Source organism: Rhineura floridana, chromosome 5 (genome assembly GCF_030035675.1).
Source record: "Rhineura floridana isolate rRhiFlo1 chromosome 5, rRhiFlo1.hap2, whole genome shotgun sequence".
In the NCBI taxonomy this organism is placed as follows: Eukaryota; Metazoa; Chordata; class Lepidosauria; order Squamata; family Rhineuridae; genus Rhineura; species Rhineura floridana.
In genome coordinates, this window is record NC_084484.1 from 97,891,839 (window position 1) to 97,904,022 (window position 12,184).

At 42.5% G+C, this 12,184-nt stretch overlaps 1 protein-coding gene across 6 annotated transcripts in view; it reads left to right on the forward strand.

The window, feature by feature from the left end:
- BRWD1 (bromodomain and WD repeat domain containing 1) overlaps window positions 1-12,184 on the forward strand; it is a 76,953-nt gene that overhangs the window by 20,303 nt on the left and 44,466 nt on the right. For 5 of the 6 annotated variants that reach the window (XM_061627663.1, XM_061627659.1, XM_061627660.1 and 2 more), the window contains 5 exons: window positions 4,074-4,259; window positions 6,893-7,076; window positions 7,632-7,725; window positions 9,923-10,063; window positions 10,630-10,715. In XM_061627663.1, the coding sequence (XP_061483647.1) occupies window positions 4,074-4,259; window positions 6,893-7,076; window positions 7,632-7,725; window positions 9,923-10,063; window positions 10,630-10,715 (691 nt within the window). The remainder of the gene's footprint in view (window positions 1-4,073; window positions 4,260-6,892; window positions 7,077-7,631; window positions 7,726-9,922; window positions 10,064-10,629; window positions 10,716-12,184) is intronic. The other variant, XM_061627661.1, reaches the window with a different exon arrangement.

Genomic DNA, 12,184 nt, shown 5'->3' on the forward strand with positions numbered 1-12,184 from the left:
AAAACATAATGCACAAATCATGTGAATTCATACTGGGGTTTTAAGCAACTGTGTTATATACATTTAGGGTATGGAATGTTATTTATGCCTTCAGCAGAACACTATTTGGACCCTGTTCTGTACAACTTCACTGGTTAACAATATCATTTCTTAATACTGAGTGCTTGTAGAAACTTAATTCAAGTTGAAAAGCAGTCAAATCTCAGACAGGTAATTTTATTTGCTGATAATCTAAGTAAATTAATCTACTGTTAATTTACTTGAGATCAGTGATATAGGGTAGAAAGTTTTCCAAGATGGGACTTTTCCAGTGCTATTTTTCTGTGGAAAATTTTCCATTTCATAAGCTCACTTAGTTATAGTGAATGAATGCCAGTTGCAAATAGACTATTAGACAAGAACAACAGTATCAAAGTGCTTAACTTAGTTTACAAAATATAAGAAAAATAAACGTGCTAAATTAGACCACTCCCTGGGGATCAAAAACTTTCTGATGCAAATTCAAAATTTTCCAGTTCAAAATTTTCTGGAAAACAGATTATCCCTGCTTGAGACAGTTTTTGCAAGTTCTGAGGTAGGTACCAATTTGAGCTGCAATCCAATACATGTCTGCACAGAAGTAATCTCCATTGGGTGCAATGGGCCTACTCCCAGGTAAGTGTGTATTGGATTGCAGCCTTAGATTCCCTTCCAAAATTATAAGACAGTATGAGGATTGGGTATGGCCCAGGACAACTGCTTCTGGGTTTCTTTTTAAACTTGTGCACCTAAGTTCTAAATTGTGTTTGAACTCCCAAGATGTAAAAAGCAGTTTGAAGGTTCTGGAAGGCACCTGCAAGAGAGGTGGGCAGGGGTGGGAATGGATTGGGTGCATTAGCATCTCTGGATCCTGGCCATGGCTGCTAATAGCTTCCATTTCCCATCTAGGTCGGTACATAATAAAATCTCCCTCGTCCACGATTTAATTGTCGATGAGGGTGCCGACCTGGCATGTATAACTGAGACCTGGGTGGGTGATCAGGGAGGAGTTACTCTTTCCCAGCTTTGCCCACTTGGGTATATGGTTCAACACTGTGGTAGATCCGAGGGTCGGGGAGATGGAGTGGCTGTGGCCTATAGGAGTTCTCTCTCGCTCATCAAGCACCCTGTCCAGGTAACGACTGGCTTGGAGTGCCTCCACCTTGTGCTGGGTCAAGGAGACAGACTGGGAATCTTGTTGGTGTACCGACCACCCTGCTGCCCAACAGCTTCCCTAACTGAGCTGACAGAGGTAGTCTCGGAGGTTTTGTTGAAGTCCCCCAGACTATTGGTACTGGGGGACTTCAACATCCATGCCAAGGCTGCTTTATCTGGGGTGGCTCAGAACTTCATGGCCTCCATGGCAACCATGGGGCTGTCTCAATTTGCTACTGGCCCAACGCATGTGTCGGGACATACTCTTGATTTGATCTTTGCCACTGGACATGGAGATGGTGATCTGGAGGTGGGGAGTTTTTCATCGACCCCATTGTCATGGACAGATCACCGCTTGCTGAAATTTAGGCTTACAGCCACCCTTTCCCTCCGCAAGGGTGGGGGACCTATTAAGTTGGTCCGACCTCGGAGACTAATGGATCCTCAGGGTTTTCAAAGGGCTCTGGGGGAGTTTCCGGCTGATAAGACAGGTGGTCCTGTCGAAGCCTTGGTCGCACTGTGGAATGTGGAAATGACCCGGGCTGTGGACACGATCGCTCCTGCGCGCCCTATCCCATGCAGAGCTCATGCAGCCCCGTGGTATACCCCGGAACTGAGAGCGATGAAGCAAGAGAGGAGAAGGCTCAAGTGCAGATGGAGGCGTACTCCTGACGGATGCAATTATGCCTTTGTAAGTGCCTCCACTAAGTTGTATACAGAAGCGGTGAGGGCAGAGAAAAAGCGACACTTCGCTACCACCATTAAATCATCCCTCAACCGTCCAGCGTAGCTTTTTAAAATTGTCCGAGGGCTTTTACACTCTAGTCCTCAGGATATTATAGAATCTTCGGAAACCCGCTGTAATGAGTTCGCTGGGCACTTCCAAGACAAAATCTCATGCATCCGCCGGGACTTAGACTCCAATATTATGGCAGTTGAACCTAATGAGGTATCCGGAGCACGGTCTTGTCCTCATTTATTGGATGAGTTTCAGTTGGTACAGCTCGAGGACGTTGACAAGGTGCTTGGACTGGTGCGTGCAACCACTTCTGTAGTGGATCCTTGCCCCTCTTGGCTAGTGAAAGCTGGCAGGACTGGAACAGCCGGCTGGGCCAGGGAAGTGATAAATGCCTCCTTGAGAGAGGGAGTGGTCCCTAGTTGTTTGAAAGAGGCGGTAGTGAGACCACTCCTGAAGAAACCTTCCCTGGATCCAGATAATTTGAACAACTATAGACCGGTAGCGAATGTTCCATTCCTGGGCAAGGTCTTAGAACGTGTGGTGGCCAGCCAGCTCCAGGTGCTCTTGGATGAAACCGATTATCTAGATCCATTTCAATCGGGTTTTAGGCCCAGTTTTGGCACTGAAACAGCCTTGGTTGCCCTGTATGATGACCTATGTCGGGAGAGGGATGGGGGGAGTGTAACTCTGTTGATTCTCCTTGATCTCTCAGCTGCTTTTGATACCATCGACCATGGTATCCTTCTGGGGAGACTCATGGAGTTGGGAGTTGGAGGTACTGCTGGCAGTGGCTCCGCTCCTACTTGGTGGACCGCCTCCAGAAGGTAGGGCTTGGGGAGCATTGTTTGATACCCTGGACTCTCCATTGTGGAGTCCCGCAGGGATCGGTTCTGTCCCCTATGCTTTTTAACATCTACATGAAGCCGCTGGGTGCAGTCATCAGGAGTTTTGGAGTGCGTTGTCACCAGTATGCTGATGACACGCAACTCTGTTTCTCCTTTTCATCTTCATCAGGTGAGGCTGTTAATGTGCTGAACCGTTGCCTGGCCGTGATAATGGACTGGATGAGAGCTAATAAACTGAGGCTCAATCCTGACAAGACTGAGACGCTGTTGGTGAGTGCCTTCTCCTCCCAGATGGTGGATGTTCAACCTGTTCTGGATGGGGTTACACTCCCCCTGAAGGAACAGGTTCGTAGCTTGGGGGTTCTTTTCGATCCATTCCTGTCTCTCGAGGCTCAGGTGGCCTCGGTGGCACGGAATGCGTTCTACCACCTTTGTTTGGTAGCCCAACTACGCCCCTATCTGGAAAGTGATGACCTCACTTCAGTCGTGCGTGCTCTGGTAACCTCTAGATTGGATTACTGCAATGCGCTCTACGTGGGGCTGCCTTTGAAGACAGTTCGGAAACTACAGCTAGTGCAAAGCGCAGCTGCTAGAATGTTGACGAGGACCAGGCGGTCCGCAGATATAACACCTGTCCTGGCTCGTTTGCACTGGCTACCTATTTGTTTCTGGGCTAAATTCAAAGTGCTAGTTTTGACTTATAAAGCCTTACACGGCGCAGGACCAGGACCACAATACCTAGCGGAACGCCTCTCCCGATATGAACCTACCCGCTTACTACGTTCAACATCAAAGGCCCTCCTCCGAGTCCCGACCCACAGAGAGGCTCAGAGGGTTGTAACAAGATCCAGGGCCTTTTCAGTAGTGGCCCCTGAATTATGGAACAGTCTCCCCTATGAGGTACGCCTGGCGCCTACACTTTTATATTTTCGGCGCCAGGTTAAAACCTTTTTATTCTCCCAGGCATTTTAACTTAATTTATTTTTTAGCTTTCAATCTATACCAGGCTGTTTTACTGTTTAATATGTATGCTTTTTACTGACCTTTGTGATTTTATTGTATTTTACTCTATGTTGTGCACTGCCCTGAGAGCCTTTTGGCTGTGGGCGGTATAGAAATCGAAATAAATAAATAAATATAAAGTAAAGTGTTGACTGTTACAAGATGGCTGTGAGGACAGGCAAAAAGTAAATTGTAAGGCATTTTACACATTAAGAGATGTACAACAGCTGATTGAGAATAGGTTCAAAATTCTCCCATGTGCTCTTAATTTTAAAATGGCTAAATGTGTGTGCTTTTCATTTCAATTTTGCAAGGTGATGGAGAGGTCGTAGAGCAAGTAATAGGTCAACAAACTGCTGACCAGGATGAACAAGGTTTGGAGCCTAGCATATTGGATGGCATGATTAGACATTTACAGCAACAGCAAGACCAAAGAGCTGGCACAGATCAAGACATTCTTCCCCCTGGGCCACAAAATGGAGAAGAAACGTCTAGAAGAGGTCAGTGCTTGCTTTGAAGATTAGATGGAAATTATTAACTTCTGCTGCTTATTATTTCTAATGCTTCACATTTGTGGGGAAGAAACTAATCCACTCTTCAGGTGTAATGCTTAAATCGGTCATAAAAATTAATATGCATCAGAGGTGGTGCATGAGGAATCTTCTATGGTAGACAGGTTTGTCCCTTTCTTACACACTTTCTCCATGCTTCTCAGGGAAAAGATCTGATAAGTTCATTCTGGCTAATTCCTGTCTAATGTTGTTACATAGGCAGGATATATGTTTCTTTTTTGGTGCAGATGCATGAAGCAGTATGGGCAGTGTGCCAGTAAATACAATTTTTTGTAACTTAAATCAGATGTTGTGAATCTTGGAGGTTAACTAAGCCGCTCAGTGAATATGCCTACTTTGAGACATTTTTGACAAGCTAAGGCAGTTGTAAGACTTCCCAAGAATGCTGCAACTATAATCTGTCAGAACTCTTTAATTTTATTTCCACACTAGAAAATACATAACCTGTTGAATTTCTGCCTCTCATACAGCTGTTAAAGGCATAAGAATCTTGTTTTCCCCAATGCCAACCCTAAACCAAAGCCTCGGCTGCTATCCGGTACCCACTGGCCTGGAAGTAAGCCTCATTAAACACAGACTTACTTCTGAGCAGACATGTATACCATTGTACTGTAAGCTACTATGCAGTGAATTCTTAATAAGTCCCCGGTCTTTAGCTCTTGCATAGTTGGAGACATGTCTAAACTGCTCTGCAGTGTATTCACATTTGCCTTTTTTGTGAGGAGGGGGATTCATTAACATTCACCAGCGCTTACTGTGTAGTAGTATTTGCAGAAAATAACTTCTAGGCACTACTGACCTCAGGCAAAACCAGCACAGGAAAGATGCATTCTGGTTGCTAGGGAAAAAGGAAGGGCAAACAATGGAGACCCCAAGGATTAAAAAAAAAAGACAGAAGCAGGAGTAATGCATTAAAAAGTAGTGCTGGGAAAAACAGAAGGGAGTAGAAAAAGAGGAAGGCCAAACGAGATGGATTGATTCCATAAAGGAAGCCACAGACCTGAACTTACAAAATCTGAACAGGGTGGTTCGTGACAGATGCTATTGGAGGTCACCGATTCATAGGGTTGCCGTAAGTCGTGATCGACTTGAAGTCACATAATGACAAAACACAGGAAAGAGGCAAAGTAAAAAGAACACCAACATGCATACAAAAATGCAATTCTCCATCTTTGGAGATGTAGTACTGATTGCAGGTGTTGTCACCATTCACTATATGCTCAGAGGCACAGGATACCAAATTTTTCAAAGATACACAGGAAGTGGATTGGACTGTGAAAGACCAACCCAAATGGTGTTTGCATTTTTACGCATTTGTAAAGTAAAGGTAAAGGTGTCTCTGCACTTGTAGTGCGAGTCGTTTCTGACTCTTAGGGTGACGTCTTGCGACATTTATTGGGCAGACCGTATATATGGGGTGGGATTGCCAGTTCCTTCCCTGGCCTTTCTTTATCCCCCAGCATATGCCGGGTACTCATTTTACCGACCACGGATGGATGGAAGGCTGAGTGGACCTCGACCCCTTTTACCGGAGATTCGACTTCCTCCTTCCGTTGGAATCGAACTCCGGCCGTGAGCAGAGCTTTCGGCTGCATTACTGCCGCTTACCACTCTGCGCAGTGCAATATCTTGGAGAGGAGGTCAGGCCTCCTGCTCCCCTGGTGCATTCACTATAGCTGCCCAATTTCCCTGCTTTTTAAAGTTTGATAGAAATATCTGTTGGCTGTAGGTATGTTCTTAAACCGCAAGGGTTTTTTGCCTATTTGTGAATGTTGTCTAGGGTTGCTCCTAGATCCAGTTTTGTCTCTGGAGGCTTGTGTCCTCAGTAGCACAGAGCCTTTGGTCAGTTTTGTTTGGTTCATCAGCTGCGGCCATTCCTGGCCTGTGAAATCCATGCCCTGATAGACCTTTCAGTTGGATTATTGTAATGTGGTCTACATAGGAGTTCCCTTGATGATGATTCAGAAACTATAGTTAGTGCGAAATGAGGCGGGTCAGCTGTTGAAATGATCAGCCAGTTGGAGCCATAATTCACCGGTTTTTAAAGAGCTGCACTACCTGCTAATACATCTCTGGTCCTGGATGATTTGGGGCCAAAACACTTAAGGAGAACCTCTCTCTATACTATGGTGGGAGGACATGTGCGTAACATGAGAAATGGCCTTCTCCATGGTGACACCCTGATTATGGAACTCTCTTCTCTCTGATATTCAACTTGACACCTACTATTTTCTCATTTAGCTTAAAACGTTACTACTTCCTCAGCCTTTTTGAAATTATGTCCAGCTAGAATATGTAGATGTTCTGCAGATTTATGATAGTTTGTAATGTGAATTTTATTCTGTGTAGATTGTTTTTTAATGCTTCTGTATTTTTCCCCACCTTGAGATCTTCTGATAAAGGGTGGAATATAAATATTTGAAATAAATCTGTTGGGTTACCCAGAAAAATAGCTGGTCTGAAATATCAAGTTATTCAGTAGAAGATGCAACATGCCAAAGCTGTCTCCTGCTAGAATGTTTATTCCCTCTGTATTTTATTAATAGCTTTTCCTCCTTTAGATTTCCGCAGACCAAGTTCTGATATCCAGTCTCCTCCTAATATTGGCCTGAGACGTAGTGGTCAAGTTGAAGGTGTGCGTCAGATGCATCAGAATGCTCCAAGGAGTCAGATTGCTACAGAGAGAGACCTCCAGGCTTGGAGACGGAGAGTAGTTGTTCCAGAAGTAACATCCAGTATGCTCAGGTATGCAGGCATACTAAGCTAAAAGTTATTGTGGAAGCCAATTATAAGTATTGCTACATTTGATAAGAGAGTGGGCTTTTAAATTTTTAAACCTTAGGCACTTTATAAATCTTTGTTCACTTTTAAAATAACATCCCTCGATCAACATAAGCATACTGTTTCTGACCTACTTGCTGCCAACTTATTCTCCTATCCTGACTTCAGAATCCAGTCTGCTTTTCACCTTTTATCTTAATACTGTTAGTTCTAGATTAGAGCCTCAGGGCAGGAGCTAGAACAGAACACTGCTGTTTTATACACTACATACATATTTTTATACGTACATATTTTTATCCTGTTTCTCAGCCAATCAGAATGGCTAATGTGCTGTTGCCAAAGAGTAGCATTAATTGAAACACAGTCCTGTCCTGCCCTTTTTACATAGCGTGTAATTAGTGTAGAGATGTGACCTTTTTCAAACATAAATTAGTAACAGAACTGTAAACTGTAACTACTTTACCTTTCACAATTGAGGTTCTGCTTTGTCTGATGAACTTTCAAAATACCCTTTTTTAGAAATCAAGAGGAGTATAGGGTTGCAAAAGGCAAAGAAGAGAAGTGCGTGTATACTATGGAACAGAAAATGAGGTTGCTTCAGTCTTCAGAAAAGGTAGGAATACAAGCTATAGAGCTCCTTATTATGAATAATATGAGCACACGCAGGCTGTAACTCAAAGGAATGACTTGTGTGCAAAATAACTTTGTGCAAATCTTGTTGAGTGAGAAACCAGAGGTGTGAAAATACAGATAATTCCATCTGTGTACATGACTTCCTTGGATCCTTCACATACACTTAAATGACTTCTTTGCATTGCAACCAGGAGTGAATGTTGAAGGGCCATAGTTCAGTGACAGAGCATATGCTTGCACGCAGAAAGACCCAGGCATCACCAGGTGGACTGGAAAAGTCCTCTGTCTGGAACCCTTGAGAGACACTGTCAGTCACAATAGAAAATACTGATCTAGATGGATCAAGGGTTTGACTCTGCCTAAGGCAGCTCCCTATGTTCCTTTGTTTTCTGAAATTACGCAAGCATGAGTAACTAGATGACAGACAGTTGTTTGGTTACCTCATGCTGCATAGTTATCTGGGCTGCAGATATTGTCTGTTTTTTCTCAATTTGAAATAATTGGCACATTTTGCTCATTAAGTCACTTTTCGCAAGAGATATATGAAACACACTGAAACTACTGGAAGTAGCAGGGCTAGTCTCTAGATGGTTAAATATTGTCCCAATCTTCAGAAAAGGAAAAAGGAAGATCCAGGAAACAGACTGACTTTGATGTTGGGGAATATGCTTTAACAGAAAATAAAGGAGTTGATTTGTAAGCATCTTGATAACTGTTGAGTGATTACTATGAGCCAGCATGGATTTGTCAAGAATAAATCCTACCAGATTAATATTGTCTGCCTTTTTGACTAGGTTGTTAGCTTAATGGATAGTGAGAAAGTTGTGGACAATAACATATTTTGATTTCAGAACAGCATTTGTTAAAAGTCTCCCATGATATTTTGGTTAGCAAACTTCTTAAGTGTGGGGTAGATAACTCAGGTAGATTTCCAAACAGTTGAGAAAATGATACTCAGAGTGCTCATCAAATGGTTCCTCATCAAATTGGAAGGAGGTTTTGGGTGGGGTGCTGTAGGACTCTGTCCTGGGCTTTGTGCTTTTCAACACTTTTATCAGTGACTTAGATGAAAGGGTAGAGCAAACCTTTTATCAAATTTGTCAGTGACACAAAACTCGGAGGGATAGCTAAATACCTCAAAAGACAGGAGTACAATTTAAAATGACTTTGATAGAACGGAAAACTGGGCTGAAACTAACAACATAAAAGTCAAGAGACAAATTTAATAATTGAACAATTGGAGACAAATGCAAAATTGTGCATTTAAGCAAAACAGATGGGTATAAAATGGGGCATACTTGGGTTAGCAATAGTCCATATGAAAAGGTTCTTGAGATTGTAGTCTCACAAGCTGAACATGAGTATGCAGTGTGATGTGACTGCAAAAAAGGCTAGTGCAGTTCTGTGCTCTGTCAATATAGCTATAGTTTCCAAGTCACAGGAAATTATTATTCTCTGCTAGCTTGACTGCATCTGGAGTACTGTGTCTAGTTCTGTACATTGCATCTTTAGAAGAAATCTAGACAGATTGAAACAAGTTCTGAGGAGGGCAGTGAGGATGGTCAGTAATACAGAAAACAGGTTCTGTGAAGAAAGGTTGAAGGAACTGAGTATGTTTAGCCTGGAGAAAAGTGAGAACATGATAGCATTCAAATACTTTAAAGGCCGTTGCATAGATAACTTGTTCGTTGCTACCCCAGAGAGCTGGACTAGATAAAATTCTCTTAAGTTACAGTTGAGTGTTAGTAGAAACCTGTTGACACTGGTTCGGTAACCAGTTACCTAGAAGGCTGTAGGTTCACTTTTGCTGGAAGTCTTCAGGCAGAAGCTAGATAGCCTGCTGTTGGGGATGTTACAGCTCTGGATTTCCTGTATGAGCAAGGGGCTAGACTAGATCACCTGTAAGGACTCCTCTGTGATTCTGTGACTATTTTGAATGTTTCGTTTAGAGAAGCCTTTCCCAATGTTTGGGTCCCCAGATGTTGCTGGACTACAGTTCCCAAAATTCCTGACCGTTGGCCATTCTGGTCCAGCAACACCTGGGGACCCAAATGTTGGGAAATGCTGGTTTAGAATTTGACAACTAGGCTTCTTGTATCTTCTGACAGAAGTGATTCCAATAATTAGTAATGCATGTTTCTACCCCTAACGTAGCTCTTCTTTAATATTTAATTCAGAGTGATTCAGAAGATTCACTGATACAATCCAAGAGAAGGCTTTATAGACGTAAATATGCATCATATCAAGCACGGAATAACATTGAACAATCTGATTCTTCTAGTGAAGATGTGGATGACTGTTTTGGACTTATTGAACAGGTGGCTGCTTCTATTTCATTCACTTCTATTTCATTTTAGTAATTGGGGCTATCAGAAATTCTAACTTTCAGAATTACCCAAAAAGCAGGGTAAAAAAATTAATCTCTTCCTGTGTAGTGATGCCTCCTTCTATGTAGGAAGCTGATACTTCAGCAATGCGTTTTGTGTTCTTATACAACTACATAATTGGTTCTTTTTGTAATATAATTTGCTTCATGCTTGCTAATTTGTATTTAATGCATTTATACTGTGTCTTTTAACCAGAAAGGCTCCCAGAGCAGCTTGCAATCTTGGGAGTAGAGCAGGTGATAAAGTCCAGGTGAGGAGGGCAGAGCTGTTCCAACTATGCAGTTCTTTTCTTAGACAGAGTTTTGAAGTGTTGATACAAATCCTTTGAAAAAATATATTGAAATAATGGTTTATATGTTTGAATACTATTACGAGAAGCTACTTCTACCTAAGTTAGGTTACATAGCAGATCTTGCAGTATCCTTCAAAAAGTCTAATACATCAAGAGAATATCTTCTCATTTGTAATGTAATTTCAGACTCTCTATTTTATTCTAGGAGGCAGAAGAAAGTGATAAGTTGAGTTTGTCTTCCCATGAGGAGCAATGGAAGAGTGGCAGCAAAACAAACAGTAATAGTTCCAGGTAAAATCAGTTTCAAGCATCAGTTTCTGCTGAAAGCTTGTACTGTCTGCCTTTCCTTCCCCCCCCTTTCTCTGTGTTGTCCCCAAGGATCGATATTGGGACCTGTGCTTTTTAACTTGATAAACAATCTAGAGTTAGGGGTAAGCAGTGAGGTAACCAAGTTTGCCGCTGATACTAAATTGCTCACGGTTGTCAGAACAAAAAGGGATTGTGAAGAGTTCCAAAAGGATAACTCCAAACTGAGTGGATGGATGGTAAAATGGCAAATGCAATTCAACATTAACAAGTGTAAAGTCATGCATATTGGAACCCAAAATCTTAATTTCACATACATGCTCATGGGAACTGAACTGGTGGTGACTGACCAGGAAAAAGAACTTGGGAGTTATAGTGGATAGCTCAGTGAAGGATGTTGGCCCAATGTCCAGCAGCTGTGAAAAAGGCATGATCATTAGGAAATGAATTGAACATAAAATTGCCAATACCTTAATGCCATTAGACAAATATATGGTGTGGCCACATTTGGAATACTGTGTACAGTTCTAGTTGCCTCACCTCAAAAAGGATGTTATAGAGTCAGAAAAGACACAGAAAAGTGAAACCGAAATTATCAAGAGAACAGCCTAGGAAGCTGCCTTGTTCCAAACCAGACCCTTGATCTATCTAACTCATTACTGTCTATACTGACTGGCAGTGGCTATCTAGGATTTCAGACAAGGCTCTCTCCCAGCCCTACCTAGCCATACCAGCAATTGAACCGGGGACCTTCTGTATGCAAGGCAGATGCTCTGTCACTGAACTATGGATGGAGCATCTACCCTATGAGGAAAGGTTATAGCATTTGGGGCTTTTTGGTTTAGAGAGAAGATGAGTAAGAGGTGACGTGATAGAAGTGTATAATACATGGTATAGAGAAAGTGGACAGGGAGAAATTTTTTTCCCCTCTCACAACACTAGAACTTGACATCCAGTCAAACTGAATGTTGGAGGATTCAGGACAGTAAAAAAAAAAGGTACTTCTTCACACAGTGCATCATTAAACTATGGAATTTGCTCCCGCAAGAGGCAGTGATGGCCACCAACTTGGATGATTTTTGAGTAGGCAAGGATTCGACAAATTCATGGAGGATAATTCATGGTTACTAACCATGATGACTGTATTCTGCCTCCACTGTCAGAGGCAGTGTGCTGGAAACCACAGGAAGAGAGAATGTTGTTGTGCTGAGGTCCTGTTTGTGGGTTTCTGGCTGTCCACTGTGAGAATGGGATGTTGGACTAGATGGGCCACTGGCCTGATCGAGCAGGCTCTTATGTTTCTGGTTTTTTGCTTGTTGTATTTTGTTCAGAAAAAAAATCTTTTCTGTTAAGCATCAGTTTGTGTCTTACCTTTGAGTCTTGCCAATGCTACATTTTTTAGTTCTGAAAGTGACCTTTTGAAAAAGAATAATTACTTATGATGCAGCTAGATG